The sequence below is a fragment of the Pleuronectes platessa genome, chromosome 11 (assembly GCF_947347685.1).
Source record: "Pleuronectes platessa chromosome 11, fPlePla1.1, whole genome shotgun sequence".
NCBI lineage: Eukaryota > Metazoa > Chordata > Actinopteri > Pleuronectiformes > Pleuronectidae > Pleuronectes > Pleuronectes platessa.
Genome location: NC_070636.1, coordinates 22,284,257 through 22,301,239, shown reverse-complemented (window position 1 = coordinate 22,301,239; position 16,983 = coordinate 22,284,257). Strand labels below are relative to the sequence as shown.

The window sequence follows — 16,983 nt, the reverse complement described above, 5'->3', positions numbered from 1 at the left end:
CAGTCATTTGTGTCCCCTCGAAAAAAAATATACAGACACTTTTAGTTTTTGTGCAAACAAGTAAGACACTTATCTGGATATTTTTTTGTATGTGTATCCTCTGCTACTTCGGATGCTATTAGAAAGTGCAGTGAAGGATTTTATTGAGGTAGGAAACATCAGGACATATTATGTTGAATTTCTTTAAAATCTGCTCCAAGAGAGAAATACAAGCAACAGTATTTGTATACATTTATTAATTTTAAGAATAGCAGTACAGTTGAAATTATAATAAAATTATCAGTAAATTTGAGGATTTATTTCTATTACACTTTTAATATCGACTGAACACATTTGTCATCATTAACATTTCATTCCCAAAACCCAGTATGTTTATCCTGTTAGATTATCACTTAAACCCGATTATTTTGATTTTGTTTTGTTGCATAGTTTTAAAACATGAAGAGATAGAGTGAAGCGGAAATTAAGCAGTTGACAAAGTTCTTTAGGCGTGAATAAATAACATTGGCATTAAAGTTAATGAATCACACTCAAGATGTTAGCATTACCGAACGATGTAATAATGATTGATTATTGATGAGGTTTGTTAAAGTCACAACGTTGTTTAAGTTAGCTGTAGCATTTGAAGCACGGATGTCAGCACAGCAGCTAGGAATATGGAAGTTGAGTAAAGGGCGAGCTCTGTTCCCCCATCTGAGGTTGTACCTGGAAGAAGCCAAAAACATAGAGGGTGAAATTAGTGTTATCATTCCTAGTATTGTCATGATTGAAAAACATACCAAACTGCGGGTGACGATACAAATACAAGTTCAGTTGGATCATTACCAGTGGATTAGATTGAATCTAGTTAGATTGTGCATTTTATTACGAGACAATACCAAGAAGTGTAACTTTATCTGTTGTCGAACCACTGCTATACCACATGAACTTGAGGTGAATTCTCATTGTGTAATAAAAAGCTCTACAGCCTGTGCTATATTGGTCGTTTATACAAGGTATCAAATCACAACATTGTCATGAACATTGTTGTTGTCAATGAAATGACCACACAAGCAAAGGCTGTGTTGCTGTGCCCTCTTGTGGCTACAGGATCGGTGTTTACTGATCATTACTTATTAGTAAGTATGCTACTTTTTGTACAGATTTTATATTATTTACTGAGATCAAATTGGAACTAATGTTTGGGCCAACTTTAGAGCGCACAGCAGAAAAATGACATATCTTCAAAATAATTATTTGGAGGAACAGTAGAGTGCATACCTCCATATTATTATTTTAGTTGTCACACATAATGCAATTACATAAAGTAGCTTGCTATTGTAAGCTACAGTTTAGTAAATACTTAAGGCCTTTGCACATAAGGGGCTTAAACAAAACAATAAATGCAAAATACTAATGCATCAAAATGTTTCATCCTAGCACTGAAGGGACATTTCTACAATTACAACAGATTCTTGATAAAAAGTGAATTCTATTTGTTCTGGCTCATTTTCCTGGCAAAAATAATGACTTATGCATCATTCAGTCATGATGAACTCGATTTTACAAAGTTGAATGTGAGAAGCAGAGTTCCATTGCTTCATACAGGTGATACAATGCCTTCTGGTTCAGAACATATGCATTTTAGTATGATTGTCCGTGGGACAGTTTCATGTTAGTTCCTCATCTGAGGGTCAGAGGAACACAACAGGATCCTACACCCCAGTTGCTTTTTCACTGCGTGATATAACAACAACAGTTCTTGAAACATTTCAAGTGTGAAAACCTCATGCTCCAAGCAAAAACTCACTTAACGAACAAATAAAAAAAGGACGTTTCTTACCCTGTGTTGCTGTCAGAGTACTGGCTGCTGCTGATGCAGATGCTGATGTCGACCCTGATGCTGTTGCAGATGTTGAAGCTGATGTCGACCCTGATGCTGTTGCAGATGTTGAAGCTGATGTCGACCCTGATGTTGTTGCAGATGTTGAAGCTGATGTCGACCCTGATGCTGTTGCAGATGTTGAAGCTGATGTCGACCCTGATGCTGTTGCAGAGGTTGAAGCTGATGTTGACCCTGATGCTGTTGCAGGTGTTGAAGCTGATGTCGACCCTGATGCTGTTGCAGGTGTTGAAGCTGATGTCAACCCTGATGCTGGAGGAGATGTTGAAGCTGATGTCGACCCTGATGCTGTTGCAGGTGTTGAAGCTGATGTCGACACTGATACAGATGCTGATGTAGCAGTATTTGTGCTGCTGATGGAGCTGGGTGGTGCAGTGGTATGGCTGGTTCGGTTGGTAGTGAGGTTTAGACCCAGTTTGTTTAGATTTACCTGCAGTCGACTGTTCACCCAGTTCTGAACCACAGGGTGTTTAGCAAACAACTCGAGATCGCTGACATGACTACCCATGAGGTCTTGGACTGTGGTCACATTCAAAGCCTGTAAATTTCAAAGGAAACAGTGAAGAGAGTTGGTTTACAGTTTTTACATTCTGCACAATGACACAAGGAAAGTGTCAAAAGTTTAAAGGAATAGTTTCATGCCTTTTTCCTGGAGACACTTGATGATTATTTATTTTTTTTAAACAATCCAGTATGGATTTAAAAATGATCATTACATTTAAACCCTGACAGCTTCTGGCCTTCTCCAAGGGTTGGCATAAAGTTACCAAAAGTAAAATACTCATATTAAGGGTCACAAACATACTGTAGGTCAATACATAGCAGCCTGTGGTCATTTTCAAAGAGTCAGATGAGCCAAGATAAAACTTGCGAGCAAAGTAAGCCAACTTTGTATTCTCAAAAAGATTAAAAAAATTGCTCATGTCAAATTGTACTTACACTTACAGGTTTTGAAAACATTTAACAAACAAGATAATATGTCTTAACTAGTCTTTAAAAGCAGGCACAAGTAGGCTAACTGTTTCCCCATGCTTCAATTCGTTATGCTAAGTTATGCTAGGCTGTAGCCTTTATTTTAACCTAGATAATAGAGCAGTGTCAATCTCTTTCACTTGAATCAAAAATAAGTAAGTCAAGTAAGATGTTCTGAAGCATTTACTCGCCTCATGAGACAGTACATGTCCAGAGCACTCTCTGTAATCAAGACTTTAAAGAGATACTGCATATTTGAATACGTTTTTGAACCGTTAGCATATTTTTATGGCTGTTCTTTGAATAATTCATTATTATATTGAGTTTATAAAAAATCTACAGGTTGAACATGGCTCATAATTCCTCAGAATGTTTCAAACTGTCTTGGACCTTTCAGGGCCAACTACTAAATAATGTCCAGGGTTTGGGACGTCCCTACGTCATGACGTTTCTATATTTAAAAAAATGCGCACTCTCTAATCAAAGGTGGGTGGCTCCCGGCCACAATTGACTGCTCTTGAGTTTGGAAAGCTGCACTAATTTTCAAATTGCGGTAGGAAAGGCGTGTCTCATCCCCAACCTTCCAGCACTGCGTTCTCATAGACTCTGAGACTTAGGGGTGAAGTTACACTTTCACAAACATGCTTACTGTGATCACACTGGGGTCCAGGCTTGTAAAAGTGAGGACATCCATGTTGATGCCCTGAGTTGACAGTTGTTCCACATCTAACAGAGGTGCTCCGCCTGACAGAGAAGAGGGGAAAACGAGAAATTAGAGACAAGGCATAGAGATAGAGGAACAGTCATAAGACAGGTACCGTGCATTCTCACCTAAAGAGCTTTTAATCAAATTGTAAAAGATCCCAGAATTGTTGCGCTGTGAGCTGAAGGCAGTTTTACTGATCTCATACAGGACTCTCTTCTGTTCAGACGAACATGAAGCCATATTCAGGGGGTCGGCATTCCTGACAGGATGGAAGGAGAAGAAGGCACGAGACATTGTTAGCCCTAACTTGTCACTCACCGTGGCCGTGCTTGGGCATCTTTGAGCCACATGCCGACACCCACCTGATACTCTCCGGGGTTATGCTCATCAGTGTGCTGACGTCCAACGAGCACAGGTTGAGACCGATAGTGTTGAGCACAGTGCTGTCCAGGGTTTCCCCAGAACTATTCAGATAACTTGTGATGATTGCTTTGCTCTAGAAACATTTTAAGAAAACAGTCAGAGTGATGATGGGGCTCTGTTATACTGCATCATGCCGTATAAGGATATTTAAGATTCAATTTTTTTTTCTTTTTTGACAATCCCTGCACATTTTACCTCTGCTGCCTCCCATGGTCCATCCCCAACGTCCATGAGAGCTGCCAGAGTGCCAATTTTGGTGATGCTCCACTTGGAGATGTTGTCAATCGATGCTCGACGTGAAACTGAACCAAGCATTTGGACTTCATTATCCGCAACACCTGATGGGTATGCCTGAACACAACAGAATAATCAATGTGGAGATACATATGGTGCTGTGTTAAAAATATCGTTCTTCATGATTTGAAATATCTCAGTGTACACAGCATAAAACCATTATCCATAGTGTCACTGTGACATGATGACTTTTGGATTGTGTTGTATTTGATTATTCAATATAAATATATTTTTATAGTGCCAAATAACAACATACAATATCTCAATACTTTACATATTCACAATATTATAGAGAAGCCAAAAAGTTCCCAACATGAGCAAGCATTCGAGAATGTGGAGAGAAAAAACTCCCTCTTAACTGGAAGGAACCCAGACTCAATGTGAACGGAGGAGTAAGTGAATGTCAAGCACACTGAGTAGGAGAGAGCAGGGGAGTGACAGAAGCCATCATTAGCTGCTAAAGCTAAGTTGCTACGCTAACCAGGACAACAATAGTATGTGAAACACTGTGACTTAGCGAGTGGGTTGCTAAAAGAGAGTGTAGACAGATTGAGGGTAAATATGGAGGTGGGGAGGAAAGTAAGAGAATTAAGGGGGAAGAAGTAGAGCAGAAGTCAATACACAAACACCAACGAAACCGTTATACAACACGCTCACCAATTTATTGATTTGCTGTTCAGCTTTGTCTCTAAATTCATAAATTCATCTTTCTTGTCATTGTGGAAGTCTGTAACACGCATTTGACTAAAAAGCCAATAATATACAGTATTAGGCCACTCAACCTTTCATCTATGAAATTTACCTGGTTGAGTTTCTTCAGAATGATTGTCTGGAAATCATCATCGTCCACTTTCTCGCAAATGGAGTTGAGATTGTCCTTCAGAACGGGGACGTCCAGGCAGAGGTCAAATTGCATTGCATCGTAGCCAAAGGGGAAGGACGGGTCACTCGCTGTCAATTGGGTGATGTTTCCCACTGTGCAGCCTTTTGTGAACAATTATGAGCGAGCAAATTAGAGGAACACACATACACAGCTGTTTTATACAATATGTAGTATTTACGAAACAATATACAGCTAGAGTCCAAGGTGATGTTTCATCAGCTTGTTTTGTCTGAAATCTTTGTAATCTCACTTGACAAATCACTTTGAACTGGACAAATAAGAAATTACAAAATGTTCCTCTTAAATAATGAAACATTTAGATTTGAAGAAATAAAACACACACCTGCTCAATTCAATAGAACAGACGAAGAGGTCTGATTGCTACTGTCTGTAGCGTGATTATTCACTTTACATCAGAATGTTACATTTCTCTCAATTAATTCACTAATAAAATCAGCTCCAGTATTAAAAGACCTTTTTGTAAAACCGAACACAAAAACTGAATCTTTACCTGCTCCTCGTTTTCTCTTGGACGCACTCATCTGTTTGAAAAGATGTTTGAGCTTCCTCTTCTTTGTCTTGCTTTTCCTCAGACGGGGCATAAATTTCTTGAGATGCATTTTCTTTGTTTTCTGCAAAAGAAAAAAAAACACATTATGGGAATTGTTTTTAATACAAAACATACAATGGATTGGAGGAATCTTTGGAGGGGTATTTAAATTAGAAAAAATTATTCAATAACATTGCAACAAAGAGTATCAGAAGTAGAGTAAAACACATACATGTTTTAACTTTCCCCAGATGTCTTTTGTGAAATACAGAGGAAGGCTCCCCAGGTCGTTCAGTGTTTGCTTGGTCCAGGTGTTGACATCTCTGCACAGAGAAGACAAGTTATTACAGTCTGGTCTATTGATCGGCTACTCATTTTATGGAAGAGGATTTATTATTTAATAAATGGACATTAATAATCCTTAAATATACCTAAATACCTAAAAATAAAAGAAGGTGGTGGTTTGTTTACGTTGCATTCAGGAAATGTTTTTTTCTTGCAACCATCAAATCCCACAAAAGACTAACACCAGCAATGTGTTTGTACATCTCTAAACAGTTTATGATTCTGTGTTTGTGGCGTTCAAAGTCACACAAAAACATTTTTGCCGCTGGCAGTTCTTTGAACTACTTTGTATTTACAGCAGCAACATGGTGAATGTAGGACAGACTCAAAACCTTGACTACAGCTGGCCTCATCAATAAGGCCCAGGACCCCATCATAGCACTGCCTAAATGTCCTCACCCGTGACTTTGGAATTTTAACTTTCCTCCGCCAATAACGGCCATATAAACTTCAAATTGTACATATCCACATTCATATTGTGTTCATCTTTTTCTAGTGTTTATAATTTTCATATATATATATATTGTTCCCTATTTTATAAGAATTGCTGACAGTATGGAAAATATAGAAGATTATTTGCCCATGCTTAAAAAAAATATCTCTATGGCTGTTAATTGGATTGTTTTTTTTGTACCCGTATGGTGTTGTCCGATTCAGCAGCAGCCACTCAATGGAAACCACCTGGCTGTCAGAGAGATTTTTGCAGACTTTGAGTTTTTCCAGGATGAGCGGATCAGCGTTCCGGATGTAATCGCCGTCCAGAGTGCAGGCCATGTTTCCCATGACCTCCACGTTGTCTCGGCTCAGAGTGGAGTCTTTTATGTCCTGTTCAGTTGAAATAGAATCTATTTTAAAACAGTTCTGAAGTCGAGACACACAAAGACTCATTCAGATCAATGATATTTCCGATTCCAGACTACGTTTCTGATTTATTTGCACCATTTGGAACAGCCTGTACAAAAAAACATACACGGACATTAAAACAGTGAAACATAACTTCCTCTTGGCAGCAAGAAAAAGTCACTACTAAAAACATGTTCAATACTCAATATACTTTTTAGAGGTTTGTTGGTTACAAAATCAAAATTGTTCATTAATTTTGCCAGTTTTGTTCAAGCTGTTTCTGTCCTTTACTGTGAGGCTGTGAAACCAGCAGGTGAAAGAGAAACAGTACAAGAGGAGGTTCTTAACAAAAGACTGAAGAAAACGACATTATGCAGGGCTGACAGTTAGGGATCGTATTCTGCTGAGCAGGGGAATTCTCCGCTGCCCACATTTAATTGTATGTTATACAAGCATCTTTATAACTTATGTTTATAAGATGGTGCCTCAACATACACCCAACTCGTGCAAGCTTCAAATATTATTTTTTAAGTATCCTCTGCTGCATTTTAGGTTTATTTTTGTTTCATGTAGTTAAACGTTTAACTGCACTCACCAGGCACGTCTTCGCTTCACTAAGCAGCAGCGAGCCCTTGTTCAAAATGCTGGAGGCCACAGTGAAGTCTGCAGCCCCAACTGCAGAAATGTATGACCTGCAGTTGGCTTTCTTGACATCTCCTTTCCTGTAATAATTTGATATAAAGATGGGAATCAATCAATGAACAAACAAAATATACTTTTTAAACAAGATGCTCAGGGACAGACTTACTTAAAGTACAGAAGCATGTCAGAAGGATAATCTCCGAAGTTCTGGGAGAGATTTCCCTTGAGCAGGTTGTACATGCAAGTCAGCTATAGAAAATGGTGAGGAAAAAAAGAACATTAAGAACTGCTACATAAGTGGTATCTGAATACATAACACGACACAATTTTTTTTTTGACTCCAGCGTTGTACATCCAATTTATTTAGTAAACTACATATAAAGAGCCATATAATTTTATTTTAATTAAATGCACTTAAACTTTATTTGAATTTACCTGCGATTGCTTCAGCACCACTTTGGCCCTGCTCTTCCTCGATCTGCAGGCACGGACCAGGCCACGGACCTTGCTTCTTTTCATTTTCTGCGCTGACGTGCATGTGAAGCCCTGCAGCATGGACGGAGAAAGCCTGTGAAGAGAGACGGTGGAAAACAAGTTAAATGGCATGGAATAAATTTGGGATAATAAAAAATTACTTGGGGTTGTTCACTTACTGCTCTGTGTCAAAGCTTGATGTATCCAATGTGCCGAAGAACAGGGCAGCCTAGAACAAAACCATAAACAGAACACTTCAATGTCAGTTACAACTTATGGGCTGGATGCAATGTAATATTGATCTACTGTGCACATAGATGGTATATGAGTAAGAGTCTTTATTCTTGATTTATTTGTTACCTAATGTCAACTTTCAATAGCTCTCCCTGATAGTGCTGAGAGTCAGTTACTTTGGGCATTTAATGTGTGTTGTAAAGCTGACCTGATTCCATCTAATACCTCATTTCACACCTAGAGCCCTATGTAAATGTGGCAGGAGGCTTGTGGGCTGTTGCTAAGTAAATTTGACTCCGTATTACCTGATAATCCCAAAAGAAATGGATTTATCTCTATTTCAATTTTGAAGTTACAATATGTTTTAATTGGTCCCAAAACTTCTGTGAAAAAACATAATAAATACAATTTTCTGTCAACTATCTGTGACCTCAGTCTAAATATATTTGCATCTAACTTCACTTAATTCACATCTGTGTAAAACCATCCACTGACCTGATCTGGCGTCCATGTCTTTCTGTTCATCACACTGATGTCCACAGTCTCATTAGTAAACACCAGCAGTGACGGTGCGATATGAGTTGCCATGGCATCGGGGACATTCAGCACCACTTTCGCTGGACTTGGGTCAATGGATACAATCTACCAGAAGATTACATGCATTTAAAACCAGGATCCGAACTCAAAAGTGCTGAGGTTGATGGCATTTAGCATGTTCGTCAGTGCATCCTAAAGTTTACCAACATATCTAATTAAAATTGACTATTTCTACTGAAGAACAGAGTTCGCATTGGCTCACAAGGCTGTAACATCTTTACAAAAACAGAAAATAAAATGAAAAAAGCCTATTGTGAAGTTGTTTTAAGTGTTATACATCTCTAGTCAGAAAAATGCTATTGTTTTTATATCAAAATTACAAATACAAATGTAGATTATATGAATAAAGAGCAACATGCAGAGGTGGCCACAGTGAGCCCTGAGTAGTGTCTGCATGGGGATTCAAAGAAGAGAGGATCACACTGTCATTCCCATGAATGTACTCTGATAAGCACCCTGGTATTAAAGATGTTGTTAAGATCCCTGACCCTTAAAATAACACCCCAGGCCGAGCCTCGTGTGGTTAAGATGTCAACTTGAGAATCATGAATGATCGTGCTGTATGTTCCACACTGACACTGTACCTTTTTGACAAAGGTCTGTTGGACAACGACAGTGGCTGTCAGCATGCTGGAAACAAAGGCAGGGCTCTTGGAGACTTTGAGTAGCTCAGAAGCTGGAACTGCTTCTATTGAGTTCGAGGGAACTCCGCTTACGAGGGTACCAAGAGATTCCAGGGAGGATGCACTTTTGATCTGTTTAATATATTCATACATACATTAATACATATACATATATGCAAAGCAATAAATTGTTATTTTGTGCTTTACTCAACCAAAACCGGTGGGAAAATGCTTCAAAGCATGTCATATGTTGTGCTTTTTAGCTGGGTTAAGAATTGGGCCCTCACCTGGAAGCCTCCTGCAATCATGATCTGGATGATAGTGCTGGCTTGGACTAGGCTCCAGGTGTCAACTGCGCTCAGCGTTGACAAAGAGGAAACCAGCACTGTTGGGTCAATCGAAGTGATCTTGCTGGTGGTCAGGGCTGCACTGGCACTGCCAAGTGTCGCAAATGTTGCGGGTGTGATGGTCTGGATGTTGGATGCCAGAGCAGTAGATGCCTATAGAATCAAATGAGAACATTTAACTGTTTTATAGTTTAAATGTCGTGGGAGTAGAATCCTGCACAGCCTCTTAAAAGCATTATCAGAGAGGCATGGAGCACAGTTACAATTTGAGAAACACGTTTACTGATAAGCAAGCTTGAAAATGAAAATTTGCCTACATTTAAACTAAATGGAAACTGTTAACTGTTCTTTTCTTCAGACATAAGTCTTTTCACATTCAAAGACGTTTTCAGACACAAGCTCCGGAGAAAGTCTTGAGCCCATTCTGCCGACTTTCTCCGGAGCTCATGTCTTTCACACATGAAGAACACAGCAGGAGATTATCTGCTCAGACACGTTCACAACACCACTGCCATGTTGTTCAATGCAGTGTCAAAAATTTGTTTAAGGTATTTTGTAAATTCTTTGTCACACGCAGCTTCTTCAAGCTGCTAAAGTTAAGTTGGTTTATGTTTGATCCTGTCATTAATTTTGATCATCTAAAACACAACTATAAAGGCCTGAATGACGTTGCTTCTAAGGGGCTCATAGACATGTTGGCATCTATAAGTGGCTCTGGCTCAGTGTAACAGTAAAATGTTCATTTATAGACACCCTTTCCACGGACACGATTTCTGTTTTAGTCTTCCTGCACCTGATTATTAATCTGATTCTATCAAAACTCAGGATCATGACAAGCTGAATCAGATTTTCTGAGTCAGCTTTGGATGAGGGGCAGAGTGGTCACCCTCCAACTGGAAGGTCAACATTTCTGCATTACGAAGTGTCCTTGGGTAAGATACAGAACATATAGATGTACTGTATGAATGTGTGTGTGAATGGGCAAATCTCTACTGTAGAAGCACTTTGACTGGTCATCAAGACAAGAAAAGCACTATATAAATACAAACCATTTACAATTTTTTTAAACTAAGCACACATTTTTAGCATCAGAAAGATTTATTTGTTTTTTCATTTGTGTGTTTTTTTTGTGTTGTATCCTTAAAAAGCCTTTTTTTCAAATTTAAACTTTATTTCTCGAGAATCATTAAGAGCTGGTACCTCAGGGTTCACTGTTGTATTGCAGAATGTCGCCATCTCTTTCAAGACAAGTAAGGTGTCCTTTTCATTTACAGAGGTGTACGCTCCAATTGGGACCTCATTGGAGCACAGGAAAGCTCCTGGAAGCCTGAATGGAGAAAAACATACAATATCTTAGAATCAAAATATCCATATAACATTGTTGAAGTATTGTCTAAGATTTGTGGATACTTACTCCCTAAGGTTGAAGGTTGGGTTTAATTCAAATAGCTGTGAGATGTAAAAGTCTGTAACATTTTCTGGGATGGCTGTGTTGTTGAAGAGCTCCAGGTTGGCTCGGTCCTCCAAGAACACTTTAGCCTGAAATAATCATACAGAAGAAGACGTTGTTTTACTTTTTTAAACAGCATTTTTTCTCAGTTCATCTAGAATAATTGAATCATACATTGGAAATATGTTCAAAATGGTTTTATCAATATGTAGTTGAGGTTAAAGCATAAATTTGAGGCTGTGCCAAGTTATGGTATAGGGAAGGAAGATCACACTATGTTGCTGATGCTTTACATACTTGACTGGAGGAGATGAAGGTGGCTAAATCGTCGGGAGTGATGAATGTCACAAAGCTGCCGATGTAATTGACAAACCAGGAGGTTGAGTTGAGTTCTTGATCTTTTGCATTGTAGCATCTTGGACCAGAACCTATGAAAACAAGTAAAAATAATAATAAATGCATAGACAGTCAAATGATTTCTTTATTGGATCATTGGTTCTCAGAATAAGAAAGCATTTTTCTGACATATTTGTTAAAGGACATTTATTATAAACTTCCAATCATCTTCTCAGTCTAATTCATCACATCTCTAAAGCCGTTTTCAGACATCAACTTTGCATCAAAAGATGCAACAGGATATTGTTCGGGTCAGACAAGTTCACAACAAGAGCATAATTTTTTCAGGTGAGGGGTGGCTGTAGAGTACCGCCTGTAGGAGGCAGGACTTGACTTATAAATTCTGATGCAAAAATAATTTCTTTCTGCTCCTACGTCTACGGCATCTCTTTTTCATCCTGAGATTCTTTGGGGGGTTTTCTGTCTTGCATCCACCGCGGGTAAGAAATGTGATCAACATGCCCCCTCGCTCGCAGTGAATTTTCCGGACATGCTCCTGCTGGAGCCTACCACGAGCTCACTGTGACATTATCAGCAGTTTTCGCTTGGGGGCTGGCAGGAAAAATGCTAATGTTCACAGAAACTGACAGTGCATGTCTAAAACAGCTTCAGTGTTATTTTGAAAAAGTTAGCTATTTGCCGACATTATTTTTTAGATCTGGGTGTAGATATTCCCCTTGACCTCCACTATTTTGACAATATAAAAAAATTGTCAGTCCTAGACTATAATAATAAAGGTTAACTAAGATATAATTCCTTGAATTTCACCTACCAGAGCTCAAGTAGGTCTTGATGGTGGTGTATACATCACCCTGTCCAAACTCAGAGTTGTTGTATGTGAAGTTAGTTCCCATTACAGAGACCCTAGTTAAGAGGGAAACCACACAAATGTTCATAAAATTGATCTGTATAAGTCCATCTGTTAGTGACATTGTGAAAGAGAGGCTTACAGTCTCTGGAAGGCAAGACATGTAGCATTCTGCACTACAGTGGGGCTGATGAGGCTCTTGTTCAGGAACTTAAGATAGTTCCTTAACCGATGGACGAACCAGGATTCAACCTCAGGTTCGGTCTTGCTGTTCAGGGCCAAAGGCCAGACACAGGGGAGAGTCGCCATCTTCACGTTGTCTGGAACATCCTCCTAGGAATATATACACATGTTTTAATGAGACATTGTTTTGTGAAACTAATCAATTAAGATTAGTGTTAGTTCAAGCAGAGCACTGATATGTGTATTGGCTGACAGGCTGTGTGCTTTTTTAATGATTCTCAGCTGTGTAGCTGGTCACATACAGTCATTTAAAGTAAGGTGTTGCCGACATTATAATCTGACATTTCCTCGATGTTACTTCATTCACCAAGCAGAGTTTGCTGCTACAACACTGAATGGTACACCAGCCTCCAATAACCCACAAGATGAACAATGTACAGCTATGTATAACTACTGGAGATGCCATCACATGGCTGACTAAGAATCTTCAGAGATGTGCCTACCGTACAAACGTTTCACAATAAATGCCCTGTTGGACAATAAACCTTTTCTGTCCAATGAAATGCAAATTTGTTGCAGGAAGTGTTGAGGTTTTATTAATTTAATGCAGTTAATTAAACTGGGCAAATGGGAGCAAATCAGGATGAGTCTTCCTACTGAAAATGGCCGATTACAATTCTTATTTTCCAACAGAGGCTAATAAGACTTTCTTCCTCGTCATTGAAGTGTATTGTCCTGAATAAGAGGCCCTCTGTTTGGACTATATCTCTGATGACACAACAAAGTTTCTCTGACATATATGTAAAACATGACTAGATACAACTTTTGTTGAAAGAGGTAAGGCTTATCAATAATAATGTCTGTTATATTGCAACTTTCAGACAAGGGTCTTACATTCTCTAGGAAGGCAGGAGTGTTGTTGTAGTTGTTGAAAATGACACAGATGTCAGAGTTGTTGTCAATCATATTGGGTTGACTGAGGAGCTGATTCAACTCTGAAGCGGTGATGGTACTTAGGAGCTAAAACAAATAGAAAGGGGGTGAAATTAATGACGAAAAATAAATTACCATACTCAGAAGAACTTTTTGAATTTTTTACTGAATAACCACTTGGAATACACATCATAAAATGGAATTTGGTGAAAACAGATTAGCCCCACTGTTCAAAAGAATATGAGTAATCTATGTGAACTTTATAGATAGATTCTATTATATCACCTCTGATTCACGTGTCGCTGGCAGAAGAGATGTGAACATGGACAAATCTGGGAATCCAAAGCTGAGGAATGTGTCTTTCAGATAGATGTACAAGCTTCCACCAGTGTAACATTTGAGAGGTGTTGGACCTGTATTAAAAAATACATCACAACAATATATACATAATTTTAAATGCTGTACATAGTTTTCTACATTGTGCAAGATTATTGAAATTTTTTAATTTTATACAGACCTTGGAGGGAGAGGAGGGTAATTTTAAAGATTTCCCTTTTAGTGTTGTTCCTAAGTGTCAAGCGTAGTGAGTCCAACATTGTGATGCTAGATTCAGAAGAACATTAGTCAGAAGCAAGTCAACAATCACATCACATCACAATGATAATCACGACTGCCACAGGCATACTTACATTTCTTGGCTGCTCTTACAACTCCTGTCTTTCCCAATGTCAAGTAAAGGTGTCACCAGGCTGGGAGAGAGGTCGACCAGCAGAGGGCGCAGGCGAACCCTGAGCCATAGCAGGAACTCTGAGTCATTTATTGTTGGAGAGGACAGATTCCCTCTGTCATATATTGCCTGGAGGAAGGCAGATTTCACCTCCAATGTGTAGTTGGCCGGGTGGGTCTACGGGACAAAGAGATTTAAGTGAAATTAAATAGTTTGTGCCTACATTAAAGTGAAAATAATAATTTTCATTATGTTAGAATCTATGTATCAATTATCTCTTTCTAAAAAGCCTAATGTTTCCTTTGCTGCCTTCAAAAGCCAAGATTTAGACAGTATCGCTCTTGATACAACGACAAGATAACAATTTGGTACTTTTTAAATGCTACAGATGGTGTGTTTACATAGGGTGCAATTTTAACCATCATGTGAGTATTACTGACAGGAAAATACATTTTAGATGTTCACCTCAATGGCTGGTGAGACTGTGTCAAAGAAAGCCCCGTAATCGACAGGTTTGATGACCGCCATGATTTTGATCACTTCTTGCTTCGTCTTTAGCTGTGATGGAATAGCTGCGTAGCTGGCCAGCTGATCGAAGGTAAAAAGATCTGCAACCTCCACCTAAAAGCGACAAGCAACATTTCAGTAAGTGAACGCCAACAGTTAAACTTAGACCTTTTATGGCATACATTGTCTGGTTGGTTAGAACTGGACCTTCCACAGTGAGTTGACTAAACCCTTTAGTAATGCAGTGCCCAATCTAAATGACTATTAGGAACACGCTGTTTACTTAGCATGTGGTCATGCTAGTTGCAGCTTTCTGTCTAAAACTGTAAAATGTAGCTGTAGCAGCTGCCGTACTAAGTCTGCATAACCCTGAAGCCAGGCCACCACTACTGCACAAGGAGCTGGTCGCCTGTTTATCAAAAGTTCAGCTCAACCAGTGTTGCCAAAAAATTCTCACCAGAAAAGCTATGAAATATGGCTAAAAGTAGCAAGATTGCATAATGGCATCACATGTTATGTAGTTACATCTAATATGCATAGGTCATGCTGCCTACCGGCACCCCATTGGCATCCCATTCTCTTGCAGGTTGGATATTTTGTTTGGTTGTTGATTATTTTATGGGTGGGAAAAACGGGGGAACATTTTTTTTTCATCAACCATAACTGGTGACCCTTTTGTGTTAAAGTTTTCTCCTCAGCTGACCAACATGAAATTATGTTCCCATAGAGACATTTGATTTCGATGGCACTCTGTTAGCAGGATCATGTGGAAAAGCTGATTAGAGTTCATCAACAAAGAATGATTTGAAAGAATTTGCAGAAAATCGTTTCATTCTACGAGCTATACTCTGAGCCTCAATCACAACACAGAAGTAAGATTACAGATCTAATGTTGGGAATGCTAGAATGCAAAGAAAGGCAAATGTGATGTCATTCCAAAATCAGTGAACATAATTTTCCTCTTGCTCAACAACTTATTTTGGAACTAGTGAAAAAATGAGCGAGTTCTGAACACACAACAAGAAAACACTGCAACATCGCAGCTCTCTACTTATTGTATTAACTGTAATGATATAACATGAAACAAGGACTGCATCGGTTTACATCCTCTTCTCAGACCACTGTCTCTCTCTGCTCCAAATGTAGGCTGAGAGTGAGATTCTTTGGCGCATGTACCAAAGTGTGACAAGGGGGTGCATAGCGATGAGGTAATGTATCGTAATTTCCATTCTGATGTCATCCATCTTGTTTGTAAGAAGGCATGAAGTTGGCGATAAACAGCCTCAAGAGGAATGAACTGTACAGGTTAGCCATTTGCCTTGTGCATAGCCCAGCTCAATTCCCCCGCTTCTGTCTCCTCACTCTCCGCCTAACCATGGCTTTTTCCAGACTGTTGTAAATCATTGATCATACCTTGCAGGTAATCTGTCACGGTGGCAGACATGAGAATAATTCAATGAAAATCCCAAGTTTCTCCATGACTTTCTCATTCGCTGTTGTAGTTCACAAAGATATTAGTCAAGTGGATCTTATAACATTTAGCAAGATTTTGTCATGGGCAACTAGAGGGTCTGCAACTGCGATGGTTAACAGAGGCATACAGCGGCAGTGCAGTAATACTACATGGTCATTCTGTCAGCTACACCACCTGAGCAGAAATGATGAATAAAGAATCAGGCAACAAAAAAAAGTTACTATGCAATCAAACTCAAGCAATTGCAGAACCATCGTGAAGACATTTCAGTTTGCAAGGGAAAAATGCTGCATTAGCAGTCTCCACTCACGCTGGAGAAATTGGGATTGAGGCCTTGCAAATCGCGCAGAGCTGCAAACTCAGAGAAGCCGCCAATGTTTGCCTGTAGCCACTCTGTACTCCCATTGACAGATGAGACACAGCCAGGATCTATAAAAGAGACAGAAACCAAGACATTGGTGGAATGCTACCACTATTGAGGCCAAGACTTTAGCAATATGAGCCTGAGTGTCTGCCTTTACCTGAAGAGTCATTTCTTGAGAGGAATGGTTTGACAAAGTGTGTGAAGACTCTGCGCTGTATCTTTCTCTCCATGAACTGCCTTTGGTTGCTGAATACCTGGATGCTAAAAATTTAGAAAACACTTTACACATCTAAACAAGAGGTACACTCCAGGAGCTTCTGCAATCT

General features: G+C 39.2%; 1 protein-coding gene across 1 annotated transcript; it reads right to left on the bottom strand.

Moving 5' to 3' along the window:
* Positions 1-217: 217 nt before the first annotated feature.
* Positions 218-16,718, bottom strand: LOC128451470 (serine-rich adhesin for platelets). The gene is made up of 28 exons (XM_053435316.1): positions 16,604-16,718; positions 14,778-14,933; positions 14,275-14,489; positions 14,103-14,188; positions 13,871-13,998; positions 13,547-13,672; positions 12,612-12,802; positions 12,434-12,525; positions 11,563-11,693; positions 11,230-11,354; positions 11,016-11,142; positions 9,756-9,968; positions 9,430-9,600; positions 8,744-8,890; positions 8,194-8,243; positions 7,976-8,108; positions 7,707-7,789; positions 7,494-7,620; positions 6,690-6,880; positions 5,943-6,033; positions 5,672-5,792; positions 5,080-5,261; positions 4,179-4,334; positions 3,923-4,056; positions 3,686-3,819; positions 3,504-3,598; positions 1,823-2,420; positions 218-705 (listed from the first exon to the last, which is right to left on the bottom strand). The coding sequence occupies exons 2-28, from the start codon at positions 14,838-14,840 to the stop codon at positions 605-607; spliced, it is 4,011 nt and encodes a 1,336-aa protein (XP_053291291.1). The 5' UTR covers positions 14,841-14,933; positions 16,604-16,718; the 3' UTR covers positions 218-604.
* Positions 16,719-16,983: the final 265 nt, after the last annotated feature.